Here is a 21,530-nt window from a genome sequence, read left to right on the forward strand (position 1 = left end):
AACCCCCCCCCCCCCCTCCAAAGAAAAATCTCTACTTTCTGAATGTGCTGTTAAAGTAAGCAGTAGCGCGCTATGTACATTCAAACTTTCAAACTGAGGGAACATTCATGCCGGGTCCCAGACAGACAGCTACCCCCCCCCCCCCCCCCAAAACCCCCATCTCCCCCTCCCTGGCCCCCTCCTCTATGAATGTTTTTATTCATCCTGACAAAAGCACCTTTATTCAGAGAGCTGTGGAAGTGAGCGTCATTGTACATGCGGTTCTGCTTTTACCCTGCCTGAACTGAGTAAAGTCTAAAATAATATATATTTTTTTTGTAAGTTTTGGGGGGGCCATGACCAATTTCATGACTAATTCGTAAATGTTTACACAGCCAGCCCTGTGCAGGCTGCTTAAAAAACAGAAGCCTCTCAAGAAAAGGGATATATGAATATTTAGTCCAGTAACTTTGTTCCGAAACTGTTTCTTTACTGTATCTCACAGGGCAATAAAGAACAGATGTATAGTAGAAGCTTTGAAAGGCTTTGATTAATTGCAGTGAAACCGCCTAAAATCGCTCTCTGTCCAAAAATCGAAAAAAAACAGCTAAATCAAAAGCACAGTATCTGAAATCACCTGGCTGACCACGTCAACTTTGTCTTGTACATATACAGTGGTCTAAAGCTTATTTTCTTCAATATACAACAGCACATTACTTCTAATTAAATTATTAGATTACATGAAAATCTGTTTTGTCATACTGCCTTTTAAGTTCATCATCACCAATGGTCAAGGGCGTTTTGGTATACCCATAAATAAAACACACAAAATATAAAGGGAAAGAGACCTTAAATGTAATTCAGATCATTCTAGATTCTGTAATGTTCCTGTCATGTGAAAACAAATATCTTCAGTGTATTCTGTAACTAAAAAAGGTAAAACCAAGACATTTGTATGACATCATCCATTGGTCCTCTAGCCACATTTGTTTTTTTACGGATCCACACAGCGGAAGTGACTCAAGGGCGTGAACAGCAGTGGAGCAAAGGGACAGCCAAACATGCTGATTAAAGACTCCACAAATTGCATCACAGTGAAGGGTAGAAGCCACAATAAGAATTCTGTCAGCGAATGGAGTAGTTGACCAACCCAACATAAATATTGACATATGTTTTTAAGAAGAGACAATCCATCCAAGAACAACACAGTATGATGTCACTGAAATGTTGGGTACAAGCAATTTTCAATGATAAATTGGGTCAGCTATGCACTAGTGCTTATCTTCTATATAGCTGAGGTTTATTTAACCAATTCAGCAATTTGAATTATTTCACAAAGCCATCAGAACTAATATAATACTGTTCCCAAAACATTTTCAACACTGTTTTAATGTTCTTATGGCCATCAAGAAAGTTATTTACCGTTTTAAGTGCCAGTGCACCCTATAGATGAATCAACAGCTGTCAACAATTTGACATGTATCAGGATGTATCAGTGGCATATCCTTCCTAAATACCTTTCAAGAGGTTTTCATTATTATACATACAAACCCTCGACCAGAGACACAGTGGAGCCGGTCATTCTGTATGTCAAACATGAGTTTTGCATAAATCACGTATCTAGAGAACTGCTTATCCAGACACAAAACTTGCTAATGACCTTCTTCAGCACAGGTTATATACAATATAATTTTCTTGGGGTACTTGGAGGTTCTTTCTCAGTCTGTCAATGTCATATACAGTACATAGAAAACTTCTTGTACAGTAGTGATGAAACAGGCTTAGGATCTCCTTTAGCACAAAATATTGAGCTGGAGGTGTATGGAGGCGGTCTGTCTGTCTAGGACATTGATGCCACAAAAGATCTATATTTGTAATATACTGGAAACATTCTCTATCTTGCACTCACATATAAACAACTTATGAGTCTTCTATCTCTCTCTCTCTCTATATATATATTACACAAGAGTAGGCTAATTAGATGCTTTAAAATACTAACAAATCCTTGACCGTTAAATAAAAAGTTTTCCCATAGGATGCTGAAAGGCAAGAATTCAGCTGTGCTCTTTTTAAACCCCACTATGGAATTTAGAAGTAAAGTGTGACATTTCTTCTGCTACAAGTGTATTTCTGACGCAGTGTTATTCTGCACTACATATTACATTAGAAAACAAAGACTCCTGACCTAAAGCTAAAAGGCTGATTTTAAAGGAAAACAAAGAGAATAAAAAAAAGTAAATGCTGATTTGATTTACTGTACGAAGGGTGACGAGGGTGCAGACTAATCTTTTTTTATTAAAACCCTGCTCATATGGAGGTGATTTAAAAAAATAACTCGGGTCACAGATAAGTATGCTTTCCATTATTTATTTTGTTATCTTTCTGGGCTCCTCATACCGATATCATCATAAATATTCATACCGATTCAAAGCTGAGCGAGTGAGTTGTTACCTGGGGAGTTGTAACAGCAACCCATTTAGCAACCCAGGATACAAATTCTATTTGTATTAAATATTTGCATCTACATGGAACTACTCAAATTTCTTGTACACATGGCTGATGTTGTTTATCAGATAGGAGTCATACTTTAGTGTTAGTTATCAACCAACTATCTGAACCAGTGGGAACCTGAACCAGTTCAGATTAGTGATCTGTTCAGAATACCAACTGTAATTTGTACCATAATACTTTGTCTGGTTTTTGATTTATGTTTTCAATGCTTATATTTAAAACATTTTTCCCCATTTGAATAAGGAATACAGACAGTCATACATACGTACCATGCTCATGGTGACAATTTAGTGGTGTAATATTACATTTTGTTTGTGTAAATTATTATACATCATGTTAAGCATACCAATGACCTCCAAATTCAGTAACGTTATGTTTTAATTACTTTGCAAACACAAATGCATGTTTACATTCAAATGCGTTTTTTTTTTCCATTATAAAAACAGAAATAACCATCATAAATACAGAAAAAACAACTTGATAACTCAACACCCATCTTAAGATGCCATTTTCTTCCCGAACACCAATACATAAAAGATAAATGACTGTAGCAGAACCAAATAACTTCTGTTCTTTTTAATGACTATAAACCAGCACCGGCAACATTTTGATGTGGAACATAAAAATAAACAGAAAAGTAATTTAAACTTTATAAGAACACAGTAAAAGTCAAGTCTGGTGTCCCATAATATCGAGAAGTCTGTGGCGTACACTGATGACATTACATGCAATGTTATTATTATTATTAGGTTAGAATACATTTGAAGATGGAAATTACATTCTAAGCAGCACTGGAAACATTAAACCAAGAACAATATGTTTGGCACCTGATGCACTACAATGTATCCCCCAATACCATGAGCTGCCATTGTCTTGTACAAAATGAGGTGGGATCACAATCGGAATACAGTAAGTTAACACTTTACAGTATTAAAAGTGGTTTGATCTGAAGAAATTCAAAAGCCTTGACCTTTGGTTTATCAATGTAAACATGTATGACATCCAACAACATTGGGAGGCATCATACAAATATACTACAAAATGACAACTTTGTTATTTATTTACTTATTTAATACATTTGGTATAAAATACTGTTCTACTTTCATGATCTCATGAAGTTCCTGTGATAAATGGAACAATCACCACAGAAATTCAATCTAAACGCACAATGAAATGTCATTACTTTACATGATCAGACAGATACACCAAACAATAAAACCATTACAATGCTTTAAAGGTCAAAGAATCCAACAACAAATGGGTCTTCGGGTTGCTTCACACAAAATCCATGAAAACAGAACCTCTTTGTTATTTATAGATAGAAAGGTGGACAGCTCTTTTTTTTACCACTGTTACAATGTGGGTGTTGAATACGAACTCACAAAACACACTGAAAGTCACCTTCTTAGCTCCCTTAGAAGTATTTATTTGATATTTGGGTTTCCTGTATGATACTTTTTGTATATAAACGAGAAGACCTAATGAGGAAACAGTCTATATAAAGCCCAATTGACCTACCCTCCCACATATCATATGGGGTATTGAAATAAAAATTATTATATATAGAGACATGTTTACTCTGACCACTACCACCTACTGTACTACAAATTAAATAAAAACAACCTGTGTTATTTTTAGGGTTTTAAATTGTATATCATTTAAATAGTTATTACCTAAATACAAACATTTTATTTATGAGTTGTTGTTGAACTTTTTTTTTTGTCCTAAAACACATCACTTAATTTGTTTACTAAATTTAGTTGGGGTTAGATCACAACAGATTATATCATTTGTATGGTTTATTACTGTTATTTAGAATGAAAAAATACTGAGTTACTTTACTAAATTTGACAGGTCTGCACATTGCCAGAGATTTTTTGCATTTACTAGCTACCTTTATCTTTTTGTTCTGAAACATTTTCTAACATTTTTGTTATCAATCCTATTATTAGTATAATACTTATTAAAAATCTATATTTCAAGTATCTGTTCCGTTTTAAAAAGTGTTGCAAAATTTGAACTGCGTTAAAAGCTTAGTAAATCTTTCTCCATATGATTGACCTTTCTCTTGTAGGAACTAGCCTAATTAAATACTCAAAAACTGATAAAATGTACAGCAAATAGATTAATTATTGGTGCAGACTTCAAGAAAACTACTCCAGCCATGAATCAGCCCCCCAATAAATACTGAACTACAAAGTCAGTCACAAAAATAATGATTTTAACACCAGGAAATAATTATGGCATCATCCTTTACAGTATTCTGCAAATAAAAAGATTCACGAGGGCAACTATTATTCAATCTCTACTGGGTGTCTAATTGAGTAATACATCTCTATAATGCCATGGCAATCTGGGATTAAAAAAACAGACCAACTGAGATACTTCTGGATTAAGCCTGAGGAGCCTTGGTCTAGGATCGTCAGCTATATATACATTTTCCATTTATTGAGGCAAGAACATTTTTTTTTTTTTTTTTTTAAACTAATATTGTGCTGGTCCCATCTCCGTTCCACTCTGAATGGCTAGGGGTTGCTGTCAATCATCTCAGTGATCTGTTAGTATAGTTTCACTTTCACTGTTATTTAACCCAGTTCTGACAAATCTTGTTGACTGAAGTCTCAAGTTCGATTAAATGACTGTCAATCATCAAGAAATGCACCGACTGTGCACTTTCATTTGCCAGCTCAAGCGCCTGTCATTCAAAGCGACAACTTTTGAAATTAGCGGGTTAAGGTGTAGGTAGGCTTTTGCTAGGTAATGCTTATGGTAGGTATGTTGAAGCAATAAGATTGGAATCTGGTGAGTGTATTTCACCATTGACTCTCAGGAAATACACTGGTCTCCTGATAAAAACGTAATTGTATTTATTATGCTAACTTCCATACGAGCATATAACAAAGCTGTAGTAGCTGTTACATGAGTGGCCGACTCTGTGGAGAAGCAGCCTTTTTTATGATACCTCCAGACCTGCTCTAAAATGTGGGGAGTATAATTCATTATTATTAGTACTATATATATATATATATATATATATATATATATATATATATATATATATATATATATATGATTAACCTTGGAGTATAAGGGGTCTAGTTTATATGACTTAAATGTTCTTACTGTGCAATTTCTTGACAAATCAGTGGTAATATCCAATTACAAGTGATTTAGATTTCTCATGCACTTTCTCAAGCTTTCTCCCTGGCTTCTGAGGTGTTTGAAAAAAAAAAAACTGAACTAAACCATCTATTCAGATGGAAATATTGGGGATCACTTTAATTTACTATATATACTGTATATGTATAGTATGGAGGGGTGGGAGAAAAACAAACTTAGACATCAGATCTGATAGAGAGCTGATAAAAAGGCACAAATACTGGTAAACAAAGAACAGTTCTAACTCTTTGAGCCATTCTAGAGAACAGACTTTACTGCTGATTAAAGCCTCATAGAGACAGTAATTATTGATTGTGTTATTGGTAGAGGTTTCTACCAGAATCTGATTTAAGAAAACAAAACACTGTAGACACGTAGTACTCATTATATATCTGAACCTGACCAGGTCTACAACTAGATTTAGATAAGATCTAATGATCCCTAAGGATATGAACCTGTTTTTTTTATTATTTTTTTTTTTATTTAATTGAAGCCAGCTATCCATAGTAGACAAAATCAGTAAAAATTAAAAAGGCGACAAATTATCCTCAGCATTCGGTCTTTGTTAGACCAGCAGTTTTCCAACTTTTTTTGGTGGTTGTTGTTGTGAAAATGTGTGATACTTTCAACCACACTGAACAATTACTTTTATAAAATGTCATGGATAAATTAAGTGCTCTCATTAGTTGTTAACGATCATATGACCATGAAGGAATTTTTTTTTCAAATTAGCACAATAACACACTCCGACATGTGCAGCAGTAATGACATTGCCACACTTCCTGCGTGGTTGAAGGACAAGCCTCGTCCTTCACAACACCCAGGGCTTGCAGTAATTTCATAACTATTCCACACTCTGTCATGAGTATTTGCCTACCTACTGCAGTAATATATAATAATAATATAATATCTTTATTTTTATATAGCGCCTTTCATAGTGGACCACCATCACAAAGCGCTTTACAGAAGAAGGCTGTGAACTGTGCATTATATGCAGTCACTTACAATAGGAAATTGATTTAACATCTGTTACGCGACTTGCTCAGGGTCACACAGTGAGTCAGTCAGCGGCAGAGTTGGGATTTGAACTGGTGACCTTCTGGTTAGAAACCCTGGACTTTAACCACTGGACCACACTGCCTCCTATGAGTACAGTTTTTCAATTTGGCTTTCCTTTGGTTTTTAGTTGGATGGTGAAAAAAATGGCTAAAAAGGCAGTCCGTCCCCCCGTCCCCCACAAACAAAAAAAATCTGCCTTAGTCTAAAGATCTGCTCCATCTTGTTACCTGGTAGAGGAATCTTTGGCTGAACTGCTGCATGGCTCCTTGCAGCTGGTTTCGCTGGGACTGCCACTGCTCGTAGTTGCGTACTGTCTCAGCCGTGGGTCTCTGCCATGTGGTAGTCCTGGTGTTGTGGTCCACATAGTAATACCTGCCACGCTGATCCACCCGCTTCTCCCACCTTTAAAACAAGGATTTTAACGATGCAAGATTATTGTATTTTTATATATATATATATATATATATATATATATATATATATATATATATATATATATATATATATGGTATACATGCAGAATCGATCATGTAAAACACTGCAAAAAAAAAATTCTCATAGAGAATAAAATAGAAAAAAAAGTAATTTGTCTCAAAAGTTATTCTTCTCAAGTTGTTAATTATAATTTTTAGAATTTTAAATATTATTTTTGATTGGAGGGTTTACTGTTTTGTGTGTGTATGTGTATGCATCTTTCTAATATTTGCCCACTGGTCAGAACTTCTAGTTATACATGACTACCAAAACGATTTCCTTGAGCCAGACATTTTTTTTTTTTTTTTAAGTTGTCCAGCTGATTTCCTGACTCAGGAAGTCTGTCTTTAACAGCAACAGGAATAAAACAAAGGAACGCATTGATTGTTAAAGGCCAATTATGCCTTTTTAGTGCACAATATATAATAAATGAGGTATAGTCCTCCCTTTGCAGAGTCATATTAACATTGCCTTAATATATTAAAAGATAATGCTCACAAAATGGTTGCAGTTAATACAATTACACTTTTCCTTACTGGCACAATGCATTTTATTACTCGTCACGTCTGTCTATAAAGGTCCAGAAATCTACTTGTTAAAATCTGGGAGTAATTCATACATATAAAACGGTTTCCAACTAATAAACAAATGAACACCAGCTCTAAAAACCTAATATTCTGGGTATAGGCACTTCCAAGCATATAGGCTTAGACTAAACCACACAAGCTTGAATTTGATACAAAGCTCTAATAGAAATGCATTTAAGGATATTGAACGTTACTAACACACACACATCTTTTCTGTGAACTTATAAAAATGCTAAGCCCTAGCTGCTTACTAGTGTTAAATGAAATAAATAAACAATTATATTCTCTGTACAAAAAAGTTTTTTATTACATGCTAAGTGTGCTTTATTTTTCATGCATATTTTTTTTTTATTTTTTTTTTATATAAAGGAACACAAAAGCAGACCATGACCAACTGGAAAATGTGAATATTTAGTTGCGAGAGAGAGAGAAGGGAGTTACTTTTCTATCTTGTTACTCTTAATTTGTCTCAAAAGTTATTCTTCTCAAGTTGTTAATTATAATTTTTAGAATTTTAAATATTATTTTTGATTGGAGGGTTTACTGTTTTGTGTGTGTACTAATAAACAAATGAACACCAGCTCTAAAAACCTAATATTCTGGGTATAGGCACTTCCAAGCATATAGGCTTAGACTAAACCACAAAAGATTGAATTTGATACAAAGCTCTAATAGAAATGCATTTAAGGATATTGAACGTTACTAACACACACACATCTTTTCTGTGAACTTATAAAAATGCTAAGCCCTAGCTGCTTACTAGTGTTAAATGAAATAAATAAACAATTATATTCTCTGTACAAAAAAGTTTTTTATTACATGCTAAGTGTGCTTTATTTTTCATGCATATTTTTATTTTTATTTTTTTTTTATATAAAGGAACACAAAAGCAGACCATGACCAACTGGAAAATGTGAATATTTAGTTGAGAGAGAGAGAGAAGGGAGTTACTTTTCTATCTTGTTACTCTTCATGCTTACGTATCATGGAACATAATGTTTTTTTTTATGTATAATTTTACACAATTAACAAGGTTTTATAAAATAGGATAAAAAAAAAAAAATTGTTTCGGCTATTAATTGAAGTCCCTTTCCATTTCATCAATATAGCACGCCCTTCAGTAGTTTAGGACAGTAGAAGCATTTTAAAGACAACATCAAAAGTGCACTGACACTGACTAAAAAAGGCCTTTAATTTGTTATATTCCCTAAAGGACCGAGTAATGAAAAAAAGGTCAATTCAGACGATACACGCTTTTTGAAAGAGCTTTTCTACTGTTCTGTTTTTAAAATATAACTTCTTGAAGATTAGTCATTTCCTGTTTTTGTGAATCCTTATTAAAAATGTACCGGAGGGTGACATACGAAGATTTAAAATTGCATTAATGTAGAACATTTTCCTCAAGAGATTTTTAACATACTTCATGGCCCCTTTTCTATTTGTATTTATTCCGTCACCTATTATATACATTACAACTATACATTGTGTGTGTGTGTCTTAACAAAAAGAAAGCATGTGTAAACACTTAGTGAAATAAATATCAATGCACAATTGGGGAATGACCAGAAACAAATGCCTTTTTTTTTTTTTTTTAAACTCACCACAACTCTTTTTTTCATAGTTATATTGGATACACTTTCTATTCCCTACTCTTTCAGTGCCTGATTACAAAACAGACTAGATTTAAGAAGTTTGTCTACATGCTTAGCAATCCATGTTATAGGCAGACACAAATCTGTACGCCTATCCAGGAGTCGTTTACTGTGCCAAAAAAACATTGTCTATAAAAGGCCATGGGTTGTAGTTCAGGTATTTTAAATGCAGTTCAAGCACTGAAAAAGTATGTAGGGAATGTTTGTATGTGTTTTTTTAAAAAAAAACTGCTCATATTTTCTACTGGATTACTCCAAACACAGCTCTCACATTGGGATTTTCTCTGCAATCTCATTTCTAAAGTTTTTTTGACTACTTGTTTGAACACAATACATACATTATAAACGTTAACCTTTTAAATCTTCCCTCTCTTGCGCTTTCATTTTGTTCTTGAACTGAAATTCAGGGCCTATTCATATTAGGTAAACCAGATAAGAAGTCATTTTAACACAAGCAGAAAAAAATAAATAAAAAAAAATAAAAACTGTATTACAGCTGTTCTGTTTTTTTTTTTTTAAGATAGAGTTAAATCCGAACCTAGGCAAAATGTTTATAATCATGTGCAAATCTGAAATTTCTCAGTGACAAACCAGACATGCATTCCTATGTAGAGATGTGTCTTATTATTCTTGGGGGTGATTTGTTTGTGTATAGGTACATACACAATACTCAGAGGAAACAAAGTACAGTGGCGGATCTAAATATCACTGTCATACAAATCATTTTAATACACTGAAGGGACTCGCATGCACTGTTAGATGTATGATTTTCTTAACCACAGTAGTAGACAACGTATTGCCATAAGCAGAGACAGTATGCATATGCACTGCTGTTCAGATAACATTGATCAATTCTCAAACAAAAATGTGTTCAACAATACACAGAGATGTTTATAGGAAGCTGTGGCAGTGTGCCCCGCCCCTGTGTGTATTTTATGTTTATATGTTGCATGTGGTGTTTTAATGTTGATATATAGCTGTATATATAGAGGCATGAAGCAGTCACTCGGGGTTGGGTGTTCAGGGAGAAGGAACGGGAGAGAGAGAGGAGAAATAATTAAAAGTAAAATAAAAATGTCTACCGTGCTGGAGGGCCAGCACAATACTTGTTTAGTGTTTGTCCACGGTCTGTTTTGTCTATTTGTTTTGGCCACCGCGCCAATTGCTTTGTTAAGTGTTTTGGTTTTGTTCAAAATTTTATTTTCTGTGTGTTTATTAAACAGCGCTTTCAGTCACTTGCAGTGCTGTGTGTTTCTTCCGGGTCTGCCGTCACCGCTCAGGCCAGCTTGCCACAGAAGCTTACTGTAGCTGGTACTTAAAATAGTTTTCTATGATAAACCTTCAGCGGTTAAGAAAAGGAACTGTTAATCTATTAACCTAATTCAAGGGAAGAAATCACTGCTGCTAATAATTGATCAGTGTTTAATTTCAAACAGAGAGAAGTGATTTTTAGGGATAATATAGGTTTTGTGTTCTGTGTCTATGAAAGCACTTATGTTCTACTGAATGTGTTTCTTGTGATGAAGAGACTTCCTCTGTTGACATTTAAGTAAAGGTGCAGGCTTTTAATTGTGATCTGATCAGATTCTATTGCTGCTCTTCAAGAGAATGGAATTGTGAGACTTGTTTTAACCCTTTACTTACCCAGGCGGCAGAGGTCTTTCCCAGGTGGTGGTCTTCGTGTTGTGATCAACATAGTATACTCTTCCATTGGGAAGAACCCTCTGTTCCCATCTAAAGTACAGAAAAAAAATAAAACGTATACATAAAGAACTTAATTTATGGACATACAATTTCTAGTTTATCTTAAAAATAAAATAAAAAATTATATATATATTTATATATATATATATTGTCAGAATACCCAGCTTCTCAATTAATGCATGTGGGAAGGTGCATGTATCTTATATTAGCCTTAATTTGGTTGAATCGAGGTCCACCTGTTAAATTACTTCACTCACAGTTTCCAATACATAACAGCAAGACGAACTCAGACTAGATCTTATAAGGAAAAGCCTGTGTCTTATTTGTGACTAATTAAACACTAGGGTACCAGCTGAGAACTCTATAATGACCTGAACAAGTACACCAGGTTATCTTTTAGAATGGTTACGGTGCGATAATACCCATCTATCACAAGAGAGCTCACCTCTAGAGTTTTATTAAACCCAAAGCCTGCAAACCTACCATACAAGTTCATTTTTTTCCTTTTCATTTTGTAGCAAGATTAAAAAATCATTAACAATGACTTAAACAGTTACAATATTTGGCCAGAACAGTCTATGCAAGAATATGTTTTGAAGCTCTAACTTGGCAACACTTAATATCATCATGTATTACAACAATACTGTGAAAAGCATTCCCTCAGGTTTAAATCTGTTAGCAATTAAGAGCTATATGCTCCACAAATTATCACTACCTTTTTCCCCAGACGGTTAAAATCCCAAATGTGTAGGAAATTAAATTAATTACAAACCATCTAGATTTTGGCATTATGCTTCTGTACTGATTAATCACTAAATGTGTAAAAGTACATTAATATTTGCAGTAACTGTAGCTGTCATGAATATGTTACGCACACCCGATCAAATCTTACATCAGTCAAAACTCACTTTGGACTCCCTAAAATGCTACCAGCCTACGTGCCAAATGGTTGCTGTGCAGGTATTTTCAGAAAACGTATAATATGCCCTGCAGACTTCATAAATGGTATTCCTGGCAGACCTAAATGCAAGGCTCCCTAGGAACTATAGTAAAAAGCAATTGGGAGTGCCTCCAACATATAGAATGATATACGTTCACGACTGCCAGTTATGGCATACCTTAAAAATGATAAATAAATAAATTACATTAAGTTGTTTGTGTTAATTTAAAAAAAAGCAGTGTGTGTTTTTAATTTAATACATTTAAAGCATTATCTGAATAAAAACAGCTTTTGTAAAACCAAAACTAAAAATCAGCCATTTAGTTTCCAGACACTGTTCTGTAAATGATCTGTTTATGGATAAGGCAAGATATGGCCTAAACTCAAAGGACTACCATTTAATACAAAATACATACATCAAGCACACTGCTATGTATTTGCATTTATGTGTGGGGATGGGAAGGGCTCAATTTGCCAATTAAAACAGATATAACTTTTCATCTATGTGTAAATTCAAATGTTCCAAACACGGTAACGCTACAGCTCCAGTGAGACACTGATGTTATAATGATGGGCGAATCCATGGGTATTTAACTCCTTGATGGATTGCTGAGGATTCTCTGCACATCACACATTTACCAATGATATTACAGTTTTATTATTCAGCAACTTTGCTTTATACCGCAGATGTTCTCTTTCCTTCGGATGAGACGTAAAACCGAGATCCTATCGTAAGTGACTCTGCAGCGGCAGTTGCTGATGCACAGTTCACCCTCTAGTCTGTAAGTCTCTTTGGATGAAAGCATCTGCTAAATGGCTAATTAATAATAATAGTAAATATCAGTTTTGCCGTTCTCTCACCTAAACTGTACGAGATGACATCCTTTACACAACAAGAGGCACCCTTAACACAACGTATAAACGTGCTGTGTATTGTATTTCTGTGTTGAACACTTTGTCTTGTACGATTGCTGGGACTATGGTTTTCCTTGTTAAAGTTTAATAATGGGTGAAGTCTCACTCCCCCATCTTAAAGGGCAGGGTACTTGGCAGCAGGCACCACTACTTTTCAAATTATTTAATTTAATAATAATCCTCAAAAGAATACTCTCCCCATTTTCCCTTACGAAAACAGAAACTTTGACAGATGAATAGAAGTGTAATTCCCGATATACTAGTTGCTGGTCTTGATTTATTACAGTATCTTTATCTGGCTGTGATATCCTGTGGAAATTCACACATTGACAAAATTACATCAGTTAAGATGACAATGCTCAATAGTCTCCCTATTGTGTCAAATCCAAAACCTCAAGACAGCAGGAAATCCAGCTCAGCTAACGTTGTCAAGCATGAAAAAAATATTTAAAATTAAACTAAACTTAAATTTAAAAAAAAAAGGCTATAAAGTCCAAAAACATGTGTTTGAAAAAGTAAGATCAGTCAGGATAGACAGCATTGATTTGATAAGACCAGTCTAAATGGGGTGTGCACGATACTGGATAGAAAGCACCTACCAAACAGACTCCAGCCCTTCTATCAGTTAGACTCGGTCCTGACAATTGTGACTGCTGACTGATTTGAAATAGGAAGACTCAGATGCCAATTATTACAGGATACATGCAAGGTCCATTTGCATAATAAAAGAGCATTAAAGAGAGGCTTGTGCTTCATAATAAAAGAGCATTAAAGAGAGGCTTGTGCTTCATATAGCACAGGGCTTCTCAAACTCGGTCCTGGGGACCCCCTGTGGCTGCTGGTTTTCATTCCAACCGAGCTCTTAATTACTTAACTAGACCCTTAATTGAACTGATAATTTGCCTAATTAGACCTTTTTACTTGTTTTCAGCTCTTGAACAGTTATTTCAAGTTAGCTATAACATTTCATAAGTAACTTGAATTGCAACTGTTTAAGAGCTGAAAACAAGTAAAAATGTCTAATTAAGCAAATTATCAGTTCAATTAAGGGTCTAGTTAAGTGATTGAGAGCTTGGTTGGAATGAAAACCAGCAGCCACAGGGGGTCCCCAGGACTGAGTTTGAGAAGCCCTGATATAGCAGGTGTTTCTCTTTTTTAAAAAAAATCCCAACCCCATATATCTGATAAAATTGTCCCCATACGATGCTAGCTTGTTACTTGCACAGTCCGAGTGACTACTGATGGGGTCCAGATGGGAGCTCTGCCTCCTGAGGGTGCTCCTCTTCATACCTCACTAACTTTATCATTAACAAACTTTTCCATCTGCTGAACTGGTGTTTTGTGGGCTTTACCTTCTGTTTGTTTGTACTGTATCCCTTACATCTGGAGGTATTTTTTTATCTTATAAAACCCACACATGAAAAAAAGGAGGCGAGATCCACCTAACCATGGAGTAGTCAACCCTGGTCCTGGAGAGCCATTCTCTTCCAGGTGTAATACAGGTAGAATTAATTGATTTACTACTTTAGGACCAGGTCAATGGTTACATTAATGCAATTTAATAATTAAGGATATTGTTGGAACAAAGAACTGGAGAGACAGCTGAGGTTGCTGATTCTGACCTAACTTACAGATATTATAAACAAGTAATTTATTGTAGAATGATATAAGAATTACTTATTTTACAGAATTTTGACAATGAGTGTCGCAAAGTAGACAACAAAAAGATCTCCATCGTAATCTCAGCTATTTACCTGGGAGACATGGGCTGTAGCACAATGAGGTGTACTATCCACCACCCGACTGCCAATGCATTGCTCCCTGTGGTGCTCCAGCGAAGATCAGCAACTCAGCAGGAGCAGGATTCAAACCACTGAGCTCCTGATTGATTCTGCACTCCCAGTGCTTACTTGGAACAGTGGTTTCTTACTTTACTGAAATGGTTGTTTTTACAATTTCACCTACTGTCTGGTAAAGAATACTTCATGTTATCAAGGCATTATAATCTGATCTAGTCATGATTCTCTGACAAGTTTTGGAATGAGAAACTGCTTTTTTGTTGATTTAGACAGAAAAGGCCAGGCTATAAAACTTTTTCAGCACATTAAATCTGTTACTGATTTATGCTTTAAGAGACTAACTGTTGAGTCCAAACAAATTATAAACAGCTAAAACCCTGCATTTATTATATTATATATATACACACAGACACACACACAACTGCAGAGTACAAAATTGAAGGCATATGAAAGAAAAGGTTTTTAAATCTACACAAAAGGTTTAAAAGATTAAAAAAAATATTTTACTTTCAGGACGTTTTGGGCAAAAGCCCTTCTTCAGCTGTTTAAAAAGAAAAGTAAAATTCTGTGGATGGTGTCATGATTAGAGGTTCCAAAGTTTCCAGTTTGTCCTTTTGTTCCATAGCACTGATTGATCACACAGACTGTGACGTCTTCAGCAGTATGATCATCACTGTTGAAGTGACGGGCTACTGGAAATGCAGTGGTGTTAATGTGAATGCTTCTTAAGTGTTCTACAAACCGGTCTGCTAAACGCCTTTTAGTTTCCCCAATATACAATTTGTTGCATTTCTTGTAGATAATGGAGTAGACTATTCCTTTAGAGGTACATTTAAAATGTTCATAAATGTTGACTGAAGATTTAGTGCCTCTAATCTCTGTTTCAGAATGAATGTATTTACAAGTATTACATTATGGTCTATTACATGGATATGTGCCTTTCAAAGGTTCCCCTTATATTCTTGTCTCTTCTATATGACATCAAAGAGGAGGGGGGGGGGGGGGGGGGGTCTTGAAAATAGGTGCTGTAGATGGGTCTTGTTGTAAAATTTTAAAGTTTCTTTGCACAGTTGTTTGTATCTTTCTGTTGATAGGGTGATAAGTGAGGACCAGAGGGATTCTATCATCTGTGTGTTGGATATTGTTATTATATAAAGCGTTTTTTTTTATTTATATTTGAAATGCGAGATTTAGCTTTAGATCTTGTTGGGAAAAGCCACAATTTCTGAAAAACACAAATATTTCCTCACTTTTGGTGAAGAAATCTTGATCGCCGCTGCAAATACGTCTGAGTCTTAACAGTTGTGAATAGGGAATCGAGTCACGGCATGCCTTAGGGTGTGAGGAGTCATACTGCAGATATGAATGAGAATCAGTTGGTTTGTAGTGCACAGTGGTGTTAATGGTGGAATTCAAAACAGTGACAGAAATGTCCAAGAAAGATATACTATTGCCTGTTTCTGATATGTTCCATGTAAAATCCAGGGCTGGGTGGAAATATGTTATTGACTGAATGAACTGTTTTAAATCCTCACTAGAGCTGGTGGAAATTACAAAGATGTCATCAATGTTCCTAAGATATAGTTTATGTGTGTTACCATTGTATTCCTGTAAAAATTTGTTTTCAACTGATCCCACAAAAAGGCAAGCTTATGATGGTCCCATTTTAGTTGCCATGCAAACACCCCTTACTTGAGTGTAAAAATGACCATCAAAGGAAAAAATTCAATGTGAGCACAAGTTCAGCCAGTCTCAGAAGGATATCTGTTGGAGGTTCTTTCACTATCCATTCCTCAAGAAACTGTTTTACTGCAATTAACCCGTCATTATTTGGTATAACAGTGTAGAGGTTTTTAATCTCGACTGTAAAAAGAATAATATTATCACAAGGGTGCTGCATGCATATATATATATATATATATATATATATATATATATATATATATATATATATATATATATATAGACAGTCACCTCCAAAATTATTGGCACCCTTGATAAAGATGAGCAAAAAAGACTGTATAAAATATATAATATCAGTACTAAGCTATATTGTAATTTTCCAACATGTGGAATATATTTGACTTTATTAATGATTCAATGGAATCAACCAAAATTACACATCTCAAATTATAAATTAATTTCCAAAAAAAATTAAGTGTCACAATTATTGGCACCCTTGTTTTCAGTACTTTGTGCACCCTCCCCTTGCAAGGATAACGTCACTGAGTCTTTTTCTATAATGTTTCATGATCCTTGATATCCTTCAGTCTGCTCTTATGGACTGCCCTCTTCAATTGAAACCACAGGTTTTCAATGGGGTTCAAGTCCGGAGACTGAGACGGCCATTGCAAAATGTTGATTTTGTGGTCAATTAACCATTTCTTTGTGGATTTTGATGTGTGCTTGGGGTCATTGTCTTGCTGGAAGATCCACTTGCAGCCAAGTTTCAGCCTCCTGGCAGAGGCAACCAGGTTTTTGACTAAAATGTCCTGGTACTGGGTAGAGTTCATGATGCCGTTGACCTTAACAAGGACCCCAGGACCAGTGGAAGCAAAACAGCCTCATAACATCAAAGATCCACCACCATATTTTACAGTAGGTATGAGGTTCTTTTCTGCACACACATCCTTCTTTTGACGCCAAACCCACCGCTGGTGTGCGTTGCCAAAGAGCTCTATTTTCGTCTGACCATAGCACTTGGACTTCCCTTTGCCTCCCGAACCATCTGCCTCACTGTGCGTGGGGGCAAGATGCACTTGCGTCCTCTACCAGGCAAGTTTACCACTGTTCCAGTGGTTTTGAACTCCTTAATTATTGCCCTAATAGTGGTAAGTGGTATATTTAGTTTTTTAGCTATTGTTTTGTACCCATTGCCTGATTTATGAAGGTCAACAACCATTTGTTTCTTTTCATTCGTGAATTCTTTGCCTTTCCCCATGGTGATGGATGACAAATGGATTTCATATGCGTGTTACCTCATTTTTTTACCCCAGTGAAACAGGACGCCATGGAAGGCCACAATCCAGTTCCTTAAGGCTGAGATGAACTTAAAGAAGTAGAATGTTAATGCAGACTCCATTTTGTTTGATTTTATTTATAAGAATCTTTAGGGGTGCCAATAATTTTTATTACTTGTTAATAAAAAAAACTCTCTGAGCAATTGTATTACAATAAAAGAATATGGTTTACCCATATATTTGAGCATAAAATATATCTCATTACTTGTGTTGTTTATTTTATACAGCCTTTTTTGCTCATCTTTATCAAGGGTGCCAATAATTTTGGAGGTGTATATTTTTATATTTTTTTTATTAAATTTTTTTAAAAGAGTGTTCATTTGCCGTAATATGTTAACTTACATTCCACACATCTAACCCACAGATTGCACAGTGTTACAATCAACCTTTACAAGGTTTTTGCATTATTTTTGTATCAAACAAGCTTTTCCTTGTAAGAATATAAATTCACACTGCCTTAAAAGGGGTAAAACGAATGCCTTGAGTGAAAAAGAAAGGCCCTTTGAGAGGGTACTGTAACACTGAGGTTTTTGCAGAATTACTCAGGAAGTTGACAAGCTGGCGAACAGTACCACTCACACACCACTGGACAAAGACTCACACTCAAACCTTTAACACTGACAACCTCTGACTGGTGAATTTGCAAAGGCCCTGACCTTCTAGGATTGCCTTTCCAAAACCAAATAAATAGTTTGTTTCCCTGTAAATGAGTGGCATTCACATGTTTTTCCTTGCTCTGTTGAAATTAACCATTTCTATTTGCTTAAAAATGACATATGTTGAAAGCAGGAATACCCTGTGTCCCCTTCTAGGCCAATAAAAAGACCACTTGTTCAGGCTGCAAGGACTATGGGGAAAACAAAACACACGAACATTGAAATTCACATCATCTTACATACAGGTGAGAGTGGTCCTTATGTACTTATGTAAGGAAGCTACTGGTATGGCAAAATTACATTCAATAAAATCTGAAGCGTTATTTTAGGATTGTATATGAATGATAAAACATTTCCAAAATGTGAGAAGCTGGCATTGTGTGAAATTATATCACGTGTCCTTTACATTTCTATACATTTTAAATACCAGCATGTAACAGGATAGGAAACATAATCTCTCAATCTTCAATAATATATAATCTTTTAGTCACATTTCATGAGGTACTAATAGGATAAGTATACAATATTCATCTTTAATATAATGCCTTCACAACCATAGTATTTATATCAGTAGCAGCAAATGTTCTGTGCTTGGAACTGGTTTATGTGCACACTGTTTTGCATGCAGAATAACAGCAACTTGCTAAATGCCAATTAAAAGGATGACTGAATATTTCCAGGGTTTAAAAATATGTTTTTAAAAAGAGCTTGAAACGTTCACCCACAGCCGATTTACTCCACTTCAGCTAAGAAAACTGCTAGAGTAAAAGGCAGACTAAATTGATAACATCTTCAGAGTCGACTTCAGCTAAATCCTCTGGGTGATGAATGTAAATGTATACATGCCCCTTTCAGGACAATAGCTGAATAGCCTTGACTGCAAAATTAATATCACTACAAAAGCAGGTTTGTCAGAGCGTCAATTAAACAAAAAAAAAAGAAAAGAAAAAAATGTAAAGCAAAGTAAATTTATTGATGAAATGAAATCCTGCATTTCATCACAATGGTCCAGAATGTGTTCATACCTGACTCTGAGAAGGTGAGTCATGGAATAAAAAAGAAAAATAAATGACACAGCCCATATGTACATTTAGTAGGCTACATGCAATGACAAAAACAAAATTATTATACTATTTAAGTTCACTACAAAACTATTTTTTTAATATATATATATAAAATAAATATATATAAATATATATAAATTTTCTTTTTTTTTTTTATGGCTCACTGTGTAGGGCATTTTTCAGGAACTTTTCTGGGTTATGACCCTTATGTTAAAATCCTTACAGCAGTCATCCAAGTGCAATTTCCTTATAAACCGACTGAAGAGTTGAACAGACCAAAAAACAATGACTGGTACACATTATTAAACTACCAGATATAACATTCAAGTATGCATTTAACTTCCAAACCACAGTGACCAATGATGTTAATTTGCCAGGGAGTTATGCTTTTATTTGGCCCCTGCCTCATTTATGCATGACATATGTGTACCTAGTATACAGAAATTGACTGAGTAAGCATCTAGCATCTGAAAGGAAAAAAAAACAAAAAAAAACCTCAGTACAGCTTTTTCGTCAGTAGAATACTTAGGAGTATGTCTAAAAGTTTCAAACCAATTCTCACACTTAATGTGTATGCAGACATCAACTGTTTAAGCCTTTAAACCTGGATAATGAAACTGAATAAAACCCCACACTTTTTAACAAGGCAAAGCTTTCCAAAGTCATGTGTATTCATTTAAAATTGATATGAATTTCAATAAAAGTACTGGACAGTTTGCATCTACACCAAGCAGATAAGAATAACTAAAAAGTACCTTTGATTTTGAAAAGCATAGTATGTAAAAAGGTAAACTGAATTTAACATGATGGAACTCTCACAGAGGAATCTGCAGACTTTTCTGAAGAAATGTGGCTGCCACAAGGGTCAGTCTTAAACGCCCCTTTATTATACACATGTTGTATTACATAAAAAAAAAATTAAAAGTACCCCATAATATCAAAACTCTGCTACAAGAAACTTCAATGTCTCATGTAAACTATTCAGGTTTCCTATTAAGTAAAAATACAAAGACACATGCAAATGTAGCTTTGCGTTTGACAAGAAAACCATTATTATATTTTAATGCTTTCAAGGAAAAATAGGATTTACATTAAGTGCAGTGGAGCATTATTTTATACAGCCTAAATCAGGCTTCTTATACGGAAGACATAGCACTACAACCTGGGAGGCTTTGGATGAAATTGAAATAAAATGTTTGTCAGTTACATAAAATCATCTGTCAGCGTTACTGAAGAAAAAACACTGAACAGAGCACAACTTTCTGTGTCAAGAGACTCTGGAGGGCTGTATCATTTTTTTCTAAAAACAAATCTGTAAAGCATCTGCCCTGTTCAGGGTTAACCCTTTCTAACAATGGACTTACTCCACGAGAGTACTGAGGACCTATTATTTACACTACTCTGCTCAGCCTCCCCAATGGGATTTACAGCACTTTTTTCATTTGTCTGAGGTTTAGTTAAATATATTTAACCAGGTACACGTTATTAAAGAAATAACACAAAAATAAAAATTTCACAATGAGCCTTGTCCAATATTCTACGCAATGAAAACATTGCTTCCTTTTTCATTTAATGGGTGTTTCCCTCGGTATACAGTTAGCCTTGTGTTACCTTACAATTACTGCTGCTGTTCCTTCTCCTCTCAATATAGTAGGCACAGTATGTTTATACATTAAAAATATGCAGCATGCTTAAAGCCTTCTGTACAGAAATAGTGTATGCTTTTCTAAATCAATGCACAGACATACTTATTACAATGATAACAAGGCTAGTTTTACCAATTGCATTTAACTATGCTCAAAATACATTGAGTAATAATCTTTTAAATTATGGTTTATGTTGAAATACTAAAAGAAAAAAAGTTCAATTTGTTGACCATCGTTTCATCTATATTTTTAAATAAAGGAAAGTTTGCCTCTAGGGAACATTCTGCAGTAGAGCAGTATGCTTTTCTGAAGTGTTTAAGCCATGCATGCTAAGGAAAACAAAAAAATTGTCGAATGATCCCCAA

At 34.9% G+C, this 21,530-nt stretch overlaps 1 protein-coding gene across 2 annotated transcripts in view; it reads right to left on the reverse strand.

The window, feature by feature from the left end:
• The window catches only part of wwp2 (WW domain containing E3 ubiquitin protein ligase 2), a 78,656-nt gene that overhangs the window by 23,855 nt on the left and 33,271 nt on the right, over positions 1-21,530 (reverse strand). For both annotated transcript variants that reach the window (XM_034040929.3, XM_034040928.3), the window contains exons 9-10: positions 11,066-11,155; positions 6,936-7,110 (exon numbers count right to left, since the gene is read on the reverse strand). In XM_034040929.3, coding sequence (XP_033896820.2) covers positions 6,936-7,110; positions 11,066-11,155 — 265 coding nt within the window. The remainder of the gene's footprint in view (positions 1-6,935; positions 7,111-11,065; positions 11,156-21,530) is intronic.

The sequence above is a fragment of the Acipenser ruthenus genome, chromosome 19 (genome assembly GCF_902713425.1).
Source record: "Acipenser ruthenus chromosome 19, fAciRut3.2 maternal haplotype, whole genome shotgun sequence".
In the NCBI taxonomy this organism is placed as follows: domain Eukaryota; kingdom Metazoa; phylum Chordata; class Actinopteri; order Acipenseriformes; family Acipenseridae; genus Acipenser; species Acipenser ruthenus.